Here is a 21046-nt window from a genome sequence, read left to right on the forward strand (position 1 = left end):
CCACTGGCATTTTTCACAGAACTAGAACAAAAAATTTCACAATTTGTATGGAAACACAAAAGACCCTGAATAGCCAAAGCAATCTTGAGAACGAAAAACGGAGCTGGAGGAATCAGGCTTCTTGACTTCAGACTATACTACAAAGCTACAGTAATCAAGGCAGTATGGTACTGGCACAAAAACAGAAATATAAATCAATGGAACAGGATAGAAAGCCCAGAGATAAACCCACGCACATATGGTCACCTTATCTTTGATAAAGGAGGCAGCAATGTACAGTGGAGAAAGGACAGCCTCTTCAATAAGTGGTGCTGGGAAAATTGGACAGCTACATGGAAAAGTGAGATTAGATCACTCCCTAACACCATAGACAAAAATAAGCTCAAAATGGATTAAAGACCTAAATGTAAGGCAAGAAACTATCAAACTCTTAGAGGAAAACATAGGGAGGACACTCTATGGCATAAATCACAGCAAGGTCCTTTTTGACCCACCTCCTAGAGAAATGGAAATAAAAACAAAAATAAACAAATGGGACCCAATGAAACGTCAAAGCTTTTGCACAGCAAAGGAAAGCATAAACAAGACGAAGAGACAACCCTCAGAATGGGAGAAAATATTTGCAAATGAAGCAACTGACAAAGGATTAATCTCCAAAATTTGTAAGCAGCTCATGCAGCTTAATAACAAAAAACCAAAAGACCTAAATAGACATTTCTCCAAAGAAGATTTACAGACTGCCAAAAAAACACATGAAAGAATGCTCAACATCACTAATCATTAGAGAAATGCAAATCAAAACTACAATGAGATATCATCTCACACCAGTCAGAATGGCCATCATCAAAAAATCTAGAAACAATAAATGCTGGAGAGGGTGTGGAGAAAAGCAAACCCTCTTGCACTGTTGGTGGGAATGTAAATTGATACAGCCACTGTGGAGAACAGTATGGAGGTTCCTTAAAAAACTACAAATAGAACTACCATATGACCCAGCAATCCCACTACTGGGCATATACCCTGAGAAAACCATAATTCAAAAAGAGTCATGTACCAAAATGTTCATTGCAGCTCTATTTACAATAGCCCGGAGATGGAAACAACCTAAGTGTCCATCATTGGATGAATGGATAAAGAACATGTAGCACATATATACAACGGAATATTACTGAGCCACAGAAACAAACGAAATTGAGCTATTTGTAATGAGGTGGATAGACCTAGAGTCTGTCACACAGAGTGAAGTAAGTCAGAAAGAGAGAGACAAATACCGTATGCTAACACATATATATGGAATTTAAGGGGAAAAAAATGTCATGAAGAACCTAGGGGTAAAACAGGAATAAAGACACAGACCTACTAGAGAATGGACTTGAGGATATGGGGAGGGGGAATGGTAAGCTGTGACAAAGCGAGAGAGAGGCATGGACATATGTACACTACCAAACATAAGGTAGATAGCTAGTGGGAAGCAGCCGCATAGCACACGGAGATCAGCTCGGTGCTTTATGACCGCCTGGAGGGGTGGGATAGGGAGGGTGGGAGGGAGGGAGACGCAAGCGGGAAGAGATATGGGAACATATGTATATATATAACTGATTCATTTTGCTGTGAAGCAGAAACTAACACACCATTGTAAAGTAATTATACTCCAATAAAGATGTTAAAAAAAAACAAAAACAAAAAAAACAAACAAAAAACTACAATGAGGTATCACCTCACACCAGTTAGAATGGGCATCACCAGAAAATCTACAAACAACAAATGCTGGAGAGGGTGTGGAGAAAAGGGAACTCCGTTGCACTGTTGGTGGGATGTAAATTGATACTGTCACTATGGAGAACAGTATGGAGGTTCCTTAAAAAAGTAAAAATAGAATTACCATATGACCCAGGAATCCCACTACTGGGCATATATCCAGAGAAAACCATAATTCAAAAAGACACATGCACCCCAATGTTCACTTTAGCACTATTTACAATAGCCAGGTCATGGAAGTAACCTAAATGCCCATCAACAGATGAATGGATAAAGAAGATGTGGTATATATATACTATGGAATATTACTCAGCCATAAAACCAAACGAAATTGGGTCATCTGTAGAGATGTGGATGAATCTAGAGACTGTCTTACAGAGTGAAGTAAGTCAGAAAGAGAAAAACAAATATCGTATATTAACGCATATATGTGGAACCTAGGAAAATGGTACAGATGAACTGGTTTGCAGGGCAGAAATTAAGACACAGATGTAGAGAACGTATGGACACCAAGTGGGGAAAGTGGTCGGGGGGTGGTGGTGGTGTATGTATTGGGCAATTGGGATTGACATATATACACTAATATGTATAAAATGGATAACTAATAAGAACCTGCCGTATAAAAAAATAAATAAAATAAAATAAAATTCAAAAAAAAGAATAAAGCTAACAAAAATCTGTTTAAATAATAAAAAAACAGAACAGCTAAAATTTTTTAAAAGGATAGAAGATTCCAAGTAAGGGCAAGGGTATAAAGTAAGAAGAACTCTCATAAACTGCTGGTTGGAATATTTATTGGTAAAAACCACTGTGCACTTGGCAATGTGTCTTCTAAGCTGAACATACGTGTGTCTTATGTCCCAGCAACTTCACTCCTAGTTATATGTGCAACAGAAATGTGACCGTATTTTTACTAAATGCTGTGCACTCGGATGTTCATAGCACTATTCATAATAGCCCAAACTGCAAACTGCACAAATGCCCATCAGCTATAAAATCAACAATCAATTGTGGTACAGTCCCACAGGTAAAAATACACCAACAATGAGAAATGAAAGATCTACAACTATGCACAGTGATATGAATAAATCTCATGAACACCATGTTGAATAAAAGAAGCCAGACGATTTATAAAGTGTAAAAACAAAGTATTAAAGGTTGTTAGAGATCAGAACAGTGAGTACAAGGGGTAAGGGAGGGAGTGACTGTAACCACACTGGGGAAAGCAGGGGTGCTGATGATGAATCTTCATCTGGGTGCCCTTTACATGGAACTACTGAGCTGGTTCGAACTCATCAAGGTGTAAATTATCTGTGCACTTTGCTATGTGTACACACTGAGGGAAGGATGAAGGGCAGAGAGGCAAAGGAAATGTTTAGGGCTGATGGATACATTCATTATCTTAACTGTAGGATGGATTCATGGACGTAAATGTACGTCAAAACTCATCAGAGTATGCACATTAAAGACACTTCTCAATAAAGCCATAAAAAAAGTAAAATAAAAAGCCCTCCAACATAGCACCATTTATGTTGTGAGGAGAAATGTAATTTCAGCAAAACCTCCTTCAGAATGTTGCTGTTGGAGGGTAGAGGCAATGAGAAGTGCCCACCAAACTGAGAGGGCATGCTGAGACTGAAAAACGAGGCAGGCGGCTCCATGTAGTCACTGGACCAGTTTATCAGCGGGTAACATAGTCAGGGTGGGATCGGGATCTGGTGGACAACGATTAATCGGAAGCATGTGCAACTGCGCTGCGCACGGCTGCAGGTCCACTGGGACAATTTATAGTTAACCTTTGGTGGGGGGGGTGTTTGGAAACAGGGCGTGCATTCCTAAGTCAAGATTCATGAATGGGTAGCTAGCCGGTCTCAGGGGCGCAGTGAGTACGTCAGAAAAGGTTTTCATTGTTTGGGAACTAACAGAGCATAGAAGCCACCTGGTCCTAATGATTATTAAACAGTCTCTATTAACCACAAAGCCCTTGATGCAGAGGAGTGACTGATGGCACAGTACAGTCCTGGGTAGGGTCAGTGAAAGGATAGGAAGAGCGGTAAGGGCTCGGGACAGCGTCAGTTGTGCTAACAGCCACACTGTTGCTAATTTCAATTTTTCTGGTGTGGGTAAAGTTTTAATAAATTCCTTGTTTGGAATATGACCTATGCTCAACTCTCCAGTTCTTTAAACCTGGAAACATGATAAAGTTAGTCAGCTGTGCTACTTAGCATGATAAGAATGACTCTTCTAAAACTGTATCTAGACTTACACAATAAATGAACTGTACAAACCAGATGGGGACGCCCCATCTTGGGGCTTCCCTGAGTGCAGTGACTTGTAATCAGGCATGTCCCTTGCAGGGACCTCAGAAGCTATGTCTATGGAATTGTTACAAAAAAGATTAGATCCCGTGGGGAAGGAGGCCAGTGGGACTTTTTCCTTCTTTAATTGAGATATAATTTCCATGTCATAAAATTCACCCTTTTAAAGTAGTTTTAGTTTCTTTATAAGCCTGTGCAACCATCTCTAATTCCAGAACATTTCATCACCCCAGAAAGAAACCTGTTCCTAATAGCAGTCATTCCCCATTGCCAAGGAGGCTCCTGGACCCAATGATGTGAATCTTGTTCCTCCTGCCTGAGCTGTCACCAATGGGGAGGCTAAAAGGGCTAGTTCCTGGTCACCTGTGTGGGCATTCTGGGCTGCATAACTCTTGGCTGGGGGTGCTGTCCTGTCAACTGTAAGATGTTTAGCAACATACTTGGCTTCTCCTGACTATATGCCAGTAGCAACAGCTACCCCTCCCCAAGTATTGCCAATCAAAAGTGTCTCCAGATACTGCCAAGTGTCTCCTGGGTGGCAAAATCACCCCCAGGAGAATCAATGGTGTAGACCGTTGGGAGGACTCCCGCTCCTGATTCAAAGCTTCACGGATGCTGTTATGCGGCCCTATATCCCGGAGCAGACTGGCACCCTGAGTGGCCTAAGAGAGTCTCCTGAGTCTGAATATTGAGTTGGATCCAAAACCCCCCCGGGACTTCCCTGGTGGTGCAGTGGTTAAGAATCTGCCTGCCAATGCAGGGGACACAGGTTCAATCCCTGGTCCGGGAAGATCCCACATGACACAGAGCAACTAAGCCCGTGCGCCGCAACTACTGAGCCTGCACTCTAGAGCCCTTGAGCTACAACTACTGAGCCCACGTGCCACAACTACTGTGCGGGCGCAGCACAACTACTGAAGCCCGCGCGCCTAAAGCCCATGCTGTGCAACAAGAGAAGCCACTGCAATGTGAAGCCCATGCACTGCAGTGAAGAGTAGCCCCCGCTCGCTGCAACTAGAGAAAGCCTGTGTGCAGCAACAAAGATGCAACGTAGCCAAAAATAAATAAATTTAAAAACAAAAACAAAAAAAACCCCCAATAACCATTGCAATTGGAATTGTGAGTTTATCTGCATTTAATTTGTAAATTTAATTGTGTTTGCATAAGCAGCTTCACATCTATTTGTAATTTTTAATATATTTATGTAATATTATTAAAAAAACTAAATAAACACTGGGATCCATGAGAATTTCTTTTACCTTGAAAAGGGGGTTGGTCTGTTACTCAGGTTTAATCAACACTGAGTTAGGCTAAGAGTCAAGTTTTCAGTATCAGACTAAGCAAATCAACATGATGCCATAAATCTCAAGTCTAAAAAAAAGTCCTCATCAATAAAAATGAAAAATTAGGCCTAAGCATCAGTATTAATCCTGTTAATTGCAATCCAATGCAGTCTGAGATGTTAGTTGTGCCTTTGGTCAAGGCCTAAAGGCAAGCTTTCTTTTTTCTGTAGCTCAAAATTTTTTTCCCTTTCCTTTATTTTTAGTCACTAACCCCATTCTACTGATAGCTAGTTAACAACAAGAGTAGTAGTAATAACCGCAAAGATTAACACATGCTACTGAAGTACAGTGGAAATGGCAGATTTGGAGCTAAAAGATGTAGGTTTGAGTCGTAGCACGGATAATTCCCTGGCTAAGGATTTAGCTGAGTCTTAGTTTTCTCAGCTATGAAATAGGGGCAATATAGCAACCAACCTCAGTTTGTTATGTTAAGAGAGATAATACACATGAAAGCACTTTGTAACCTGTAAAATGCTTTACAGAAATTGCAGTGGTATTACAAATACTTACCTCAGTCAATTTGCTTAAGTCAGAATGATCCTTGGGCAGTTCTACTGCACCAACAATTGATGTTTTGATATTTTTATTAATCCTTTCCACTTCGCTGAAAGCTGGCGGCTGAGGAGGCAGCGCATCCCAGGCCACATTTCCCGGATGTGGAGGAGTATTCACAAGGAGCCCATAGATGACTTGCCGGATGGGCAGAGAGATTCTGTGGGCGTTTGGTCGCTGCATGTTTTCTACCTGTGTGTGGAGAATGGTCCGTCTCAGCACCAGAGCATCGCTGATGAAAGGGGACAGCTGGCCTCTGGCCAAGGCCGCGAGCACCCAAGGCGGTAAACCCGGATTCCAGGTGTCTGGGCAGGTGTAAGTACCATGCTGGAAGAAGTCCTGCAGCCTCCCCTGGGACTGCAGGTACTCCCCCATGGAGCCACAGAGAAGCTTCTTCACGGTTCCTCGACTCTTTCTGGGGAGATGTTTCAGAACGTTGTCTAACGCTTCGGTAGGGTCAGCAAAACGAGACAACCAATTCAGAAGTCCCAGCACCCGGTGGTGTCTCCTCCCCTTAGAACTGGGAGCCCCAAGAGGAAGACATACTTTACTTAAGAACGTCTCCACGACGGGCAGATTAACGTGGTCATTTCCACACAGCACCGCGAAGAGAGGCAGCAGAACTTTGTTCATATTGCCGAAGTGACAGCAGAGTGCATCAAGGGAAAAGCACTTGGCAGGGATATAGCAGTCTCGTGTGCCCTTGATAGTGTTCATGTTTCTCCACTGAAAGCTATTCAATGGGCAAAACCCACTTTTCAGGTCAAAAATGCAAAAGTCACTATCAGACGATAACACGGGGCAATTCCAGTGATTAGCAAGGGTCATAATGTCCCGATCTGCTTCCGAAAAGCACTGGACAAAACGTACCCGCAGCTTGATCAGAACCTGTATGAATACTTCCCGGATGAGTAAGGGACACACATACCCACCCCCGCCAACAGAAAGGGAATGGGCCATCTGGATTTTCTCCCTAGCTCGATCCTTTAAAGTGTTAAGCTTTTTATCTGAAATGTCACATCCTCCATCTAAAACAACATATGGGCAGATTTTACAAGCAAAAAGTGATTCAAAGAATTTTTCTACAACATCTGTAAAAGAATCATAGTCCCCTCCATACCGGAGCTCCAAGTTTGAACTGAAGCAAAGCCGGTGGAAGAGGGCATAGCCGTCGATGATAATTTTTGTGTCTCGCAACTTCAAATCTGTGAAGAACTCATTAATATGATCTTCCACAAAACTCATTAGTCCTCGGATACCCATGACTGTCTGAAGAATTGCCTGTTTAAAACAAGAGAACACACTTTTAATTGATGTTACTTATGGGGGACCAAGCTACTGTTTCTAGCACCATCAGATCAACAGCAAATGTTGTGAAGAGCTCTTTAAATAGAACACATTAGGTGTCAACATCTTAGTCCTTACCTAGATTCTCAGGCAATACCACCTAGCTGAGTGCTTTTTCATTCTCTCTCGCTTTCCCCATATGTTACAAGGCACAAACTCAATGGCTTCATGGAGTCTGCTCTTTGGACAGGGACGGAGGCTGCTGACGTACAGAACTTCTGCGGACTTTGATACTGAGACAGTCACCATCCTACAACACAGAATATTTGTTTTGTGGGGTCAGCGTAAAAGATCCTAAGCTATAAAAATGATAACCTCAAAAACATAATTAATAGATCAGAAAGCATTAGGCTTCAGTTAACTAAAGTGTGTAGGGTCAATGATATGGATCCAGTTTTTCTATTTTGATTATCAGAGTCTGGGAATTTCTTTGAGGCCTTGGCTTATGGGCCTGTCTTAATTAGCACAGCTCCGAGTTTCACGCCTGGAGGAACTTAACTCTCCAGTTTCACGCTAACCAGAGGTTCTTCTCATCTGTCTTGGCATATACGTCCCAGGAACTGAAGATATCCTTCCCCCAACTGGCTAAGTCACAGGATAAGTATTACTGGTTTCTCCTTTGGCCTCAGGCTCCAATATGGCTCAGCATGGCACAGTTACTGATCCTGTCTTTATTTAAAATCGTGAGGTTTTGTCAAGCATGTATATTTTTTGCATTAGTTTTGAGTTTTTTTTAAAGATATTGTGTTAAAATTTATTTATCTTGATCAGAGTTTTTGGGCTTCCCCTTGCATTTAGTACCCAACTCACTTCACCCCAGGCTTGGCCCTGTCTCAGTACCTTACCCTGTAGGGTACCTACTTCTCTCAAGTCTGTCTTGTACAGCAAATGTGAGCAGAGACCGCGTCAACTCAGCCGAAGCTAGTTACAGAAGATGTTCAACAAATGCGCGCTAGACAGGAGGAAGCCGCGCAAAACGTTTGCTCCAAGTCCTCAAATACAGGCCTTCAAACCGCGCCCCCCGGGCCCGCAGCAGCAGCGCCCACCTGCTCCGTCCTCCCAGAAGACCAGCCTCTCCACCACAAGCCAGCAAGAGCCGGGGGATTCCAGGAGCTCCCGGCACGTGATCCCGACCTCCCGAGCGGAGCCGGAAGTCTCCGCGTATGACGTCACGGGGAGCCCGATTCCAGGAAGCTAGCGGCGCCGACTTCGCGGAGAGGTGAGGTGCCCCCGGGCCTGCCGCAAGGTCGCCCAGGAAGGCTGGAAAGCACGCTCCCAATGGCTGCTCTTAGGTTAGGGCAGCGAGGCCTGCTGGGCCGGCCTCCTTTTCCCCGCCCACCTTGGTCAGCGTACACTTCCGCTTCCGTGACCCGCTAAGGGCCGCCTCCCCGACTTCCCGGCGTGCCCCGCGCCGTCTCCCTGGCAACGGCGCCCAGCGGCCGCGCTCGACTTCCCGGCACGCCCCGCGCCGTCTCCCTGGCAACCTAGGTCCCGAGTTTCGCTGGCCCCGCTGCAAGAATGTGAGGCGCCTCTTCCGGCGTCCGGGTTACTGGCTGGCCCTTGGGCGCGCGCGGTGCTACCACCCTTCGGCCTTCACCCGAAAAGGTACGCGGAGGCTCCTCGGGGCTCGTGGGCTCCCGGCGCCGGGAAGGTCATGGTTTCAGGGCCGCCTCTCCGGGCCTCCGAGCCCACGCCTCCTCACTTCCCTCGGCTCTTACCTCCCGGACCTGCTCCGGTCCCGGGAGGATGTGTGGCTTGTGCCTCCTCCGTTTGTGTTAACCCGCTTTGCGAAAATGTAAATTTAAAATACTTGAGGCAAGGAATTATTCTTTTAACCTTAGGGTTAAGGTTTACCTTTAAGGTTAGATTCCTACTTTAGCAGAATCCGGTGTCAGATCTGCTTCCTCTTGTTGTTACCTAGGAGGAGACTGGTAAACACTGTCCTTCCCTGTCTGTGCCCCCAGCCCCACAGTTCCCCCACTAAGGGTCAACGTGCAGCTTTGTGAACCGTCTCTCCCTTTCCCACCACATACCCCCCCCCCGCCCCCCTTGGGCAGCAAGCTGGTCTGCTGGACGCTTATCTGCCTTAACAGAGTTTACTGAAAACCTACTGTGTGCCAGGCACCGAGGACCCAGAGATAAAGAAGGCGTGTTCCTTGCGCTCAGGTTCCTTTACAACCTCTGTGAGGTGGGGGCGAGTGGACGCTTACCAGTTCTCGGGTGGCTCTGTGGTCGCACAGAGGAGACTGAGTGGTCTGGGGAGGGGGCGGCCGGGCTGCTACTGGGAGGCTGGGCCAGAGGGAGCCTAGTCCCGAGGTACTCTGTAGCCTTGCCACATTGCTTAGACACTGCTGGGCTTAAACGCTCATTTACAAATGAGAGCCCCTGGAAAATTGGACTTCTCAGAACTATTCTGACTTTCCCTAGACAGGGACCTTTATCTCCAGTAAGGAGGATTACTGAAAGTGTCCTTTACATTTGAAAAGGCCATGAGTCCATACATTTTTTTTAACAGCTTAATTTGGCCAGAAAGCATCACTTTTATGTGATCGGAGGAAGCACACAAAGACACATTGGGAGCCCTGCTCTCCAGTTGTTTTTTCAGCAGTAGATTTCACTAATTTCTGTAATATTGATAATCCCACATAATTCAGGCATTTTGAGGTATGGGCCCCAGCTCTGAAGTTCCAACCCAATGCTGATGTTTTAGTATTGTCGTGATCACATAGCCACTTAGGTGATTTGGTTTTTCCCTCCCTCCTTCCTTTCCTTCCTTCTCTGATTACTAGTTTTCCTTCTCACTGGCATTAGGTGAAACTTAACTGATTAATACATTATTTCAAGAAGGGAAATGCTGTAAATAGACATTTCCTTGTTTATGTTCTGTTCCAAGGATATTTGTAATTGGCCACCACCATGATGAAGTCCGCTGGCCATGTACCCCAAAGTACACAGATAGCATCTTGTTTTGTCATTATGCACAATAGGTTTTTGTCTTATAGCTTTGGAATTGTTGAATATGGACTGACCTGACTCCAGAGCACAGTCTTCAGTTTAAAATCATGTTTTCTTTCCTTGTTTTTTTCATTGCAGTATAGTTGCTTTACAATGTTGTGTTAGTTTCTGCTGTACAGCAAAGTGAATCAGCCACACGTGTACATATATCCCCTCTTCCTTCCCATTTAGGCCACCACAGAGCACTGAATAGAGTTCCCTGTACTACACAGTCTGTTCTCATTAGTTATTAAAATCATGTTTTTCTTATAGATTTAAAATAAAACCCACTTTTCATAATTACTAACAAAACATTTTACATTTTGATGAAATAAAAGTGATTTTACCATACACATATGAAACAGTCCTGCCTTTCATAATTCCGCTGTACATTTATAGCTTTTTGAGGAATTACAGATTTACCTATAACAAATTTATGTTCAGCTAACATTAAAATACAATTTTAGATTTGAACTGCATTTGTGACACTTCTTGTTTCCAATCCAGGGAGATTACTCTATACACAGTGTGCATAATAAAAAAACTTAAGACATTGGATCAGAATTTGCTTAGGATGGGAAAAAATTCATTTCGAATCCATATCCCTCTTCACATCTAATAAATTCAAATATCATGGTTTAAAGTCCACAGAAAAAAAAAATCGAAAGAAACCAGCAACATGCTAATTTCTGGTTTAATCCTAACTCACCATTTATTAATCAAAATAGACATAAGGTGGGAAGAAAGAATACATAAAGCTTGATGCAGATATGTAGATTTTAGGAAATTATAAAGTTCTTGTACTTGGATGTTTTTTAAAAAGTAGGTAGGGAGTATAAAGTCTTAAACAGATTATTGATTGGAAAACATATATACATCTCAGAACTTGGGGAAATTTGACTGTTACTCAGTTTTGCCAAATTTAGATGCCTGAGGGAAGTCTCTGTTTTTGTGAAAGACTGCCTTCTATTGGAATCTGCAGTATCTCTACCTTTTAACATTTTCTCAATTAAGGTTAACTAGTATTGGGTTGTTCAGTCCACTAATCAAGGTACAGGTATCAGTGTCAGAAACTTACACTTTTTGTTAGGAATAGTTCAGCACGCATTAGACCTCACCACTGGATTTTTCCTCTTTAAGGCATTGACCGACACTACTCGGATGCATTTGACCATCTCCTAGGAGACTTGCATGTTGAGTTTCGATAAGCAAACAAACAGTTCTCTCTTGTTTGGATCAATGCTGAAATTCCGAGAGACTGCTAAGTGTGTGAGTGGATCAATAGCTGTTTCCACATGTCCAAAGCCCTTGATCGCAAGAAGATACACGCTTCAACAGAAACTTGGCAGTGGAACTTTTGGAACCGTCTATCTAGTGTCAGACAAGAAAGCCAAACAAGGAGAGGAATTGTAAGTAAAAAATACTTAATGCAAATCTTGAGTTGGCTGCTGTGTGTGTGCAGCTCTTAGCTGATTAAAAACACGGAGTACTGTTTACTTTGCTTTTTGCATTAAAGTAAGAATTTAGTAAGAGATAGAAAATCTCCTTGAATGATGTCTTCAGATGAGATTTTTAAAGGCATTTCAGAAGGTGAGTGAAGTACCCAAGTGACCTAGAGTAGGGAAATGGGGTAGATTATGTGAAAGTAAGATTTTTATGCATACCAAAGTCTCAATTACAGCCTTGCTTCCACTTAACTTGATTGGGACTTGAATGAGAAAATAAGAATTGTTTATAATGACTGCATTTTTAGAAATGTTAGGAAATACAAATCGATGGTAATTCACATTTGAGGTGAATAGAGTGTACTGAAGGAAATACGGTATTGACTTTGCATGGCTTTTTCCCATGGAGGAGGTTTTCAAAGTCTGTAGTCATACAGCCCTCAAATTAGACATTTAAACCACACAGGGGCTCCCATCTAAAATTATCTTATATTGATGACCCTCTTGTTACTTCCTTTCCTTTGATTTTAATCAAACCCTATAAACTTCCATGGTAGAGAAAAACTCTAATGTTGTTGGACAGTACATCTCTTACAAATAAGGATGAATCTTCATTTTTAGCTTAAAGTTGTTTGAATGTGCTGCAGTGAAAAGTTAGTTGGAACTGAAGTTAGGATAAGAAACTTGTACGTCAAACACAGGAGGAAGAGAAGGGAGAAGGAAGAGTGATACAAGAAATCAGCCCTTGAGAAGAACAGATTTCCATCCCATAATCTACTCTTTCATTCAGAGGTTTTGAGGCTACTCTAAATTGTTCCAGCTTTTGCCCATAGGACTGTGGGCTTAAAATCAGTGTGATAAACTTTTCTACTTCTTAATATGTCATAGGAACTATAAAAGCAAATGTTACTGATGCTACTATTTTATTGAAAAATCAGCCTTTTAAATGGTCTCTGTGTCCAGAATTTTAAAAAGTAGTTATCTAGACTTCATAATTTTTGATAAATTCCTGTGTGAAGAATGGGAATAATGCTGGGCACTTTTCTGGTGTCCTGAACATGCTTTATGACTTCTACCAAAAAATAAATTTTTACCTTAAATCCTAGAAGTATACTCTTCCAGCTGTTTAGAACAGGATGATAAATTTATGAAAATTACTGGAGACCCTTTATGGAAACATTAAGAGTAAGGCATAAATCTGACCCAAGAGTTATAAAAATCATAATGTAAAGAATGTATCCAATTTTGGTTTCTTCAACTAATGAGGAATGTGAAGAATTTAAGAGAATAGGAAAAAAAAGTTGATTAAAGGGATGTGACATGAGATGTCGAAGACCAAACTTGAAAGTTTCAGACTTGAGGTGATGGGTGTGTGTGTGTGTGTGTGTGTGTGTGTGTGTGTGTGTGTGTGTGTGTAGGGAGGCGGGAGGAGAATGAGAGGGATGAGGGGGCTGGGGCCTGTTGAATGGGAAGTGATTTGTTAGTGACCTTCACTGTACCTGAACTCATCTTAGGACGTATGACTTGAGCTGAAGATGGCAGACGAAGCCTAGGTTTGTAGAGTAAATTTAATAGTGAGGATAATTGACAAATCATTTGATACCAAAGGTCTAGTCTAAAATCTCTTGGACAGGAATCATTCATCATCAGAATCTCTACAACATATTACGTACTGGTCACATTCAACTTTCAGATGTCTTTTGTTTGGCTTGCAGAGTTGTTTCTTTTTAAATCTAAATTAGTTGCCAGTATTTAAAAATGGGTCGCTTTCATAAAATTGAGCTTTTCATCTTCTCTTGAAAAAAATCAAAATATTTGCTAACACTGCCGCCTGTGTAGCCAGTGTGGGCTGGAGCTGCAGGCAGCGGCCCTCTTTAGGCAGACCCTGGACTCTGCTCCGATTCACCACGTTCCCGCCACTTCTCACCGTTTCTTACACCTTTCCACTACCTGCCTACTTTTGTAGACGTTTGACTTTTAGAACTGCTGAAATCATGAAGAATCATGGATATGGCTGCTCACAAAATCTTAGAATGCTCAAAGGAAGGCAGTACAGTGTCACGGGTTAAGACCACAGGCTTTGAAGTGAACAGGTCAGGAAGTAAAGCCAGTCTTGTTCTTAACTGAGATTAAGGTTATGCAGGTTCCTAATCTGAGCTTCAGTTTTCTTAGACACCACCCAATAACTGCAACTGGAACTCTCTACTAAATGGAAGCTTTTCTTTTTACATTACACTTTTAAGAGAGGAAAGTCTCCCAAGCAAAGCAATGTGGTGTCAGGTATGTGATTTTAAAACCTTCTTCTAGGATCTTTCTTGAGATTGTAACGCTTCTGTTGCCATCTCTTCTTTCATATCTCTTCTTTCATATCTCTATGGCTGTCGGAAGGAAACTTGTCCTCAGAATGTTGACCTTTTAGCTGTGTAAGGCAGCAGCTCATCAGCGGTTGTTGTGTTTAATGCATATACAGAGGCAGGAAACTAAACTCATATTTTTAGGATCCTTTCCTGAGAGTGTTGACAGGTGAACCTTTGGTTTGTGATCAAAGCACATCAACAAGTACCACCCTTTCTTCAAGCAATTTGGTTAGATAAGGTTTTAAATTCTGCTTTACATACTAGGCCATAAACATAGGAAATTGGTTAAGGGCTGGATAGAAAATACCTTCTAAAAAGATTTCTGTAATGTTATGAATGCTGCTCCCTTAACAGATCAGAGTAGATCTGATTCTCTTCACGTTTTGCAGACACACCCCTAACCTTCTGAGATAATAAGGAAAGTGTATGGTACCTTTACATGCCAGACTACCCCGTGGTACCCTTGTTAAAGGAGGGACTTAGGTAGACCGTGAGCCCCAGCTGGTCTGTAGGACACTTGTTACCAGCCTCTGTGAACTCTAGGTCCAGGCGATATGCACTTTAGATTTAATTAATCAAAGAACTTTCCCGTTAGTTGCAATTTATCACTGTGCCACTTGAGGGCACCACTCTACCATCGACATTTTTCATATACTATGATGTTGTGAATTTTAATTACAATGTAAATACCATATTCCTTTGCATTTTTATTGACTTTCTGCATTCGCTATGGAATTAAAAAAAAAGGCCACAGGCATTACACTTGATTAATGTATGTTTCGAGAGGGGTTTTTTTTTTTGGCATAAAAATATCTGGGGCTTCCCTGGTGGCACAGTGGTTGAGAATCTGCTTGCCAATGCAGGGGACACGGGTTCGAGCCCTGGTCTGGGAAGATCCCACATGCCGTGGAGCAACTGGGCCTGTGAGCCACAACTGCTGAGCCTGCGCGTCTGGAGCCTGTGCTCCACAACAACGGAGGCCGCGATAGTGAGAGGCCCGCGCACCGCGATGAAGAGTGGCCCCCGCTCGCCGCAACTAGAGAAAGCCCTCGCACAGAAATGAAGACCCAACACAGCCATAAATAAATAAATAAATAAATAAATAAATAAATAAAAATATATATATATCTGGTATTCTTTTTTTAGTTATCACAGTAGAATAAAATTAAGCTTAAAATGATTAGTGAATGAGATAGAGGTTTTTACTTTATTATATTCTGTGTCATGAAATTCATAAAACAGTATTTGGGAATATTTTCTTTCATAATTATGGAAACTCTGGACTAATGGATGTTGAAGGTGTGATAATGTTAACTCATATTCCTAAAGATTATTCTAATTCTAGCTCATAATTTTATATTTTTGTTAAGCTGTCAGGTTTTTTTTAAACATTTTTATTGGCATATAATTGCTTTACAGTGGTGTGTTAGTTTCTACTTTATAACAAAGTGTATCAGTTATACATATACATATATCCCCATATCTCTTCCCTGTTGCAGCTCCCTCCCTCCCACCCTCCCTATCCCACCCTTCTAGGTGGTCACAAAGCACTGAGCTGATCTCCCTGTGCTATGCGACTGCTTCCCACTAGCTATCTGTTTTACATTTGGTAGTGTACATATGTCCATATATACACTATCACTCTCTCTTTGACCCAGCTTACCCTACCCCCTCCCTGTGTCCTCAAGTCCATTCTCTAGTAGGTCTGCGTCTTTATTCCTGTCTTGCCCCTAGGTTCTTCATGACCATTTTTTGGGTTTTTTTAGATTCCATATATATGTAAGCTGTCAATTTTTTGTTAAGCAAATCTACAAGATTTTGATAAGCTAGTAAGTTACTTTGGCCCTTAGCATACTGTGTGTAATTTAATAGAAAAGAGATGTTAAGGAAATAGGCTTACCCTGAATTATATGATTATTTGTACATGATTAAAATACACAATTAATCATGGCCATAGTTGGTGAACTTCAACATGAATCTTATCAGCATAGGATGCTGGTTTTAAAAAAATTTCATCACACTTAAGATACAGTGACATTATTATGTGAAGTTGATTTTCTGCTCTAGTCTTTTAGTTTGTCAACTCAAGTATTTAATACAATTTATGTAATAAACCTTTGCTTTGGACTGAGTACCAGAGAGGAAACTGAAGCAATAGGATACAAGGCTTGGCCCTTAGGAACTTCCAGTCTAGAAGAGAGGCAGAATTAACATACATAAAACAACCAGCAGCCAGTGCAGTGCTTTAGCATCTGTGTGGCAGGTTGCTCTTAGAGGTGTTGGAATGGCCACTGTCCAGCTCTCTTTTAGCTACATACAGTCGTTATCTTACTGGTATCTGTACATTATGTAAGAGCTTTCATTCTTTCCCCCCTTGGTTCTGTCCATGTAATATCTAAATATTTCCCCCCTTAACTGTGCACCTACACTTTGGTCTTTGCCTACATATAGTCAACATGGTTAACATGGAAATGCTTTCTCTCTCCACAGGACATTTCTTCCCAGCATGAGGATCTTAAATAGGAAAGGCTATCAATTCCTTAGAGAAGTGTCCTCAAGCCCACACACTGAGGCCTAAGGACCCTGCGTCCCAGGAGAGCTCTTGGGCCTGTATTAGGGTGGATTTTCAAAAGTCCTAACAAGCAGATTTCCCACCCAGCCATGGAGACAATATGGAGGAGAGGGGTTTGGGGGCTGCTGACAGAATTAATCACACTGACAGCAAGAGAGGAGTGGCCTTAGACCTTAAGAGTGAAGGAGGTGAAAAGTTATAAAGAGGTAATAAAAAACCCCACAACAGCCTGGGTCCTTTATTGTAAAGCGAAATGGCTCTCCTTAGCCCAGTCCCTTCTGAGGACACCTCAGGCCTACGGCCCATTTCCAAAGTGTTGTGTTGAGCAGTAGCCACCAACAGGGGTGGGGCGGTGGGAGTCAGGGCTTTTGAAGGACAGAGCCATGGTTAAGCCACCACATTAGGATCCATTCCTCAGCTTTTCATCTTAATATACTTCGAGATGGTCAGTCTTGGTGAGGGGCTTATATTAACCAAATTCAGTTAAGATGAATCTATAAATCATGATGCCACTTCTTAATTCTGGGCCTAGAATGAGTGAGTATCTCCTTTCATGTACCTTTCTACCATTTTCTGGTGTGAGTCTGGAGAAGCTGAATATCTAATCAGAAGTGAAAATATAACTAAAACAAAATAGGTGGAACAATTTAGACAGTTATTTGATTAGCCAGATAAAGGGTCTCTTCTTCATAGCAGAGAATATCGTTCCAAGTGACTGTTTTCCTGGGGACCCTCAGCGCCAGTGTGTGTCTGCTGAACAGCTCCAGAGGCACGTACATACAGGTAACCCTAGGCTACCTCCTTTTCCAATATTGAAGGTAATGTGCGCATGTTTTACAAAAAGTGCAGGTGTGCGTAAAGCAGGAAAATGATCTGTAATCCTGCCACCCAACTTCTGGTCTTTTCTGTAAGCACTGACAGACATTTATTTAATCTTCAAGGAAACATATGGCATTGGTCATGGTGGTTGCCTCAGAGATTGAGGACGAGGAGTGAAGGAGACTTGCTTTTCATTCAACACTTTTTGTACATTTGGAATTTTATACCATGTGCAAGCTTGAAAAAAATCCACATAATAAAAGTAGAAGAAACTTCACATATTCATTCAACGAATCTGGTCCCCATTTTCTGGTCACTTGCTCTCTAAGGAGCTTGATTTGGGTGGTTCTCAATTGTGGCTGAACAGTAAAATAACAATATTAAAAATACACCTTTGAGTCACACCCCAATACGTTCTGTTTTAACTGGGCCACACCCCAGGCATCTGGATTTTTGAGAGCTTCCAGGTGATTTGAATGTATAGCTAGGCTTGAGAGTATCTGCTTTAGTGGGAGAGAAAATCACTTATTGTATGATCATAAAAGTAAATAATTACAAACTGCCATTAAGTATTGTGAAAGAAAAGTCTTGGTTGCTGTAGGTACAACAGACCTAAGATGGCAGGATGAGCTTTGGTGAGGCAAGGCCTCCCTGAGAACATGCCGTTTCAGCTGAGACCTCAAGAATGATTAAGAACTAGCCAGTGGTTTTCACGCGTTATTGGGCATCAGAACTGGAAGGCAGGTTAAAACACAGATTGCTGGGCTCTACTCCCAAACTTCCTGGTTTAGCAAGTCTCGGTGGGGTCTGAGAATTTGCATTTCTAACAGCTGTTGCTGCTGGCCTGAGAACTGCAGTTTGAGGACCACTGAACTAGGCAAAAGGATGGGAGAACATTTCCATTCAGTGTATATATAATTTTGCATCTTTTTTTGGAAACACTAAAATATAAGTATTTTCCCATCTTATCGAATATTCTTAAAAGCATCATATAATATGCCTGCATAATAGTCCACCATATGGCTTTAATATCATTTAGCTCCTTCTTGTTGGCTAGGTAGATTCTGGTACTCTCTTTGAAGTAGAAGTAAAATACTATTGTGCCTTTTTGCATCCTCAGAGATTTGATGTAATGATTGTTTCATCATATCCTTTCTGTCAATGGTTTAAGTCTGGAAAACTAACGAATAACTGAGCTTCAGTCACTGAGAAGTGATGGGCATTCTGTGCACTCAGTTGAAGAATATTTGAGCCAGTTATGGATTATGGCCACATTTGCTCAGATGCTCAGTTGTAATTAGAGAAAAAGGACTTCCTCCATTTTCAAGTTTATTTCTGACACATTGAGAAATGGAGAAGTCAGTTTTCATATTATAAGGAATAAACTAAAAAGCCTCCCTTTCTGTGTATAGGTTTTCACTGTTTACAAAAAAGGACATTATTTCCTCTTAGAGAATTAATAAATTGATTATAGTAGCCTGCCAGTGTCAAAAATAATTAAAAATGAGTAATAGTTCTTAACTAGAATGCATAGATTTTTATAATATTTGAAACAGCTTTCAGTGACTCAGAATGTGACAGTAATTTCTGCTATTTAATAGCAGATAGCCTTCAGCAAAGCTACTGTTTATATTTTGCACCTGCTAACACCAATGCACCTACTAACACCTATTTATGGATTTTCTGTCTGATTTACTTAATTATTTTAACATATCCTTACTTTCAGTTTTGAGTCATTCTAAATAAAACAGTAGATTTAATGAGTCCAGCTTTGAGCCTGTTCTCTGCACTCTTATTAAAGCTGTTATATCTATAGTATTAACAGGAGTTCTCCCTAGTGTGTATCTGTGATGGTAGAATTGGGTTATTGAGTGGGTTGAGTTAATTTAATAGGATTCAGTGGTTTATGCAGTGGAGAGTTATGAAGACAATTTGGAGGAAACTAATGATTTCTTTCTATTTTTCCCTACCAGAAAATACAGTTCTCTTCATTTTTTTAATTGTAGTGATCATGTCTTTTTCCCCTTAAAATCTTCAGTCTTTTAATAGAGCTTATGAGTGCATCTTAAAATCTCTTTTAAAGTAGTTCATGTTCTGGAGGATATTGTGTGTAGGTTCCACCTAGGTAAATCTGGACAGGGTAAGTTTGAACTTAGACTTCACTTTGGGCTTTGCCAGTTCTTGGTTTGCAGTAACTCAAGCCTCTGAGCTTCTGGCAGTTTTGCAACATGTAAGGGTTGGGAGCTGGAAGGGAAAAGGAGAGAAGAGAAGGCAGGTTGCACACTGACTTACCTCAGTCATGGTAATGAGGTTGACGTTCTGGGGTAAATGATTTACATCTTCCTGAGGCTGCTTTGCTGCATGTATTAGCATAAAAGAATCAATGAGCTTTTTATCTAGTTTTTAATATTTACGGATGAGAGATGACTAATAAATAAAATATTTTAGGATGAGTAGGATGCAGGGAAACCCTCCATTTCATTTTGTCTTGGGCAGGGGGCCAAACAAGCCTGCTTGAAGACTGAATCACCAAGAAGCATTTAGAAGGAAGACAACAGCACACAAAAAGCCTTTTTTAAAATGCTTTTTTCTTACATTACTATTGTTTGAAAGAAAACAAAAGTGATTTATTTAAAATACGACTGTTGACAGGAGAAGAGTGTAGATAAATTACTATAGTATATTTATTAGATTTTCAGACTGGTTGTTTAAATTCTTTCCTTATCCCACTTTATTCTTCCAATGTATTGTTTTGGTGGATTTGTGAGTAGGGAAGCTAATGGTTTTGCTAACACTGAATAATACCCCCAGGAAATAAGGAATGTTATTCTTCATAAGTGTATGAGATGGGGGGAGGAATATCTAAGCGATTTTAGTAAATAATAATTTTTAAATGTAATTGGATATGCTGGTCCTTTAACATTGTCATTGTTGACTACCCCAAGTTTTAAAAACAAGAGATTTGTGTAAGCCTATTACTTTAAATGTGATTTTTGTCTCATTTATTCAATAAATAAAATACTTTAAGGATGAATGTACAAAATGCAAGAACAAAACTTTATGGGCATAGGACAGTTCAAGTTTTTATCCCCTAACAAATAAAGGACTTTTTTTCTGGCAAGATGTGTTATAGCAAAGACTGAGGTGATTTTTGATAGATTCCACAGGAACCTCGATGACCAAATCCAATATTTTCCGGGCTAACTTTAGTTTCCTGATGCTAAAGCAAGCATGACACCGTTGAGTATAATTTGTAACTAGCCCTTCTTGTTCTTGGTTCTATTCAAGCGGCCTTCTTGGGAGATCCTTTCCTCCAACAGCTTTTGGCGGGACAAGCCAACCAGTGCTGGGCCTGCCACACAGTGGGCAGTTCCCTGTACTGTCAATTGTTCCTGCAGGACCATCTGAGGGGCATCTTCTTTTCCCAGTCCTTTCCCTTCTGAACTGGTCCACTTCCTTTTTTGACACATGCATTGACCTGGGAGGAGGTATGGGCAGTTTTGGCTAGTACCCACCTTTCTAATATTTTGAGCTGAAAATT

The 21046-nt window shown here is 41.4% G+C and overlaps 2 protein-coding genes across 7 annotated transcripts in view; one reads left to right on the top strand and one right to left on the bottom strand.

Annotated features, from left to right (window-relative positions):
- Nucleotides 1–8686, bottom strand: part of ASTE1 (asteroid homolog 1) — a 33244-nt gene extending 24558 nt beyond the window's left edge. For 2 of the 6 annotated variants that reach the window (XR_010943421.1, XM_067737442.1), the window contains exons 1-3: nucleotides 8365–8686; nucleotides 7397–7568; nucleotides 5930–7252 (exon numbers count right to left, since the gene is read on the bottom strand). Coding sequence is in view for 5 of the 6 variants with exons in the window: in XM_067737442.1 (XP_067593543.1) it covers nucleotides 5930–7234 (1305 nt within the window). In the remaining variant the exon portion in view is untranslated. Of the gene's footprint in view, nucleotides 1–5929; nucleotides 7253–7396; nucleotides 7569–8179 lie in introns of all 6 variants that reach the window. The other 4 variants (XM_067737443.1, XM_067737439.1, XM_067737440.1 and 1 more) reach the window with 4 other exon arrangements.
- Nucleotides 8687–8758: 72 nt separating this feature from the next.
- The window catches only part of NEK11 (NIMA related kinase 11), a 144179-nt gene continuing 131891 nt past the window's right edge, over nucleotides 8759–21046 (top strand). Inside the window, 2 exon segments of the mRNA XM_067739784.1 lie at nucleotides 8759–8923; nucleotides 11453–11721. Coding sequence (XP_067595885.1) covers nucleotides 11504–11721 — 218 coding nt within the window. The 5' untranslated portion in view covers nucleotides 8759–8923; nucleotides 11453–11503.

This window comes from Pseudorca crassidens, chromosome 5, assembly GCF_039906515.1.
Source record: "Pseudorca crassidens isolate mPseCra1 chromosome 5, mPseCra1.hap1, whole genome shotgun sequence".
Lineage (NCBI taxonomy): Eukaryota > Metazoa > Chordata > Mammalia > Artiodactyla > Delphinidae > Pseudorca > Pseudorca crassidens.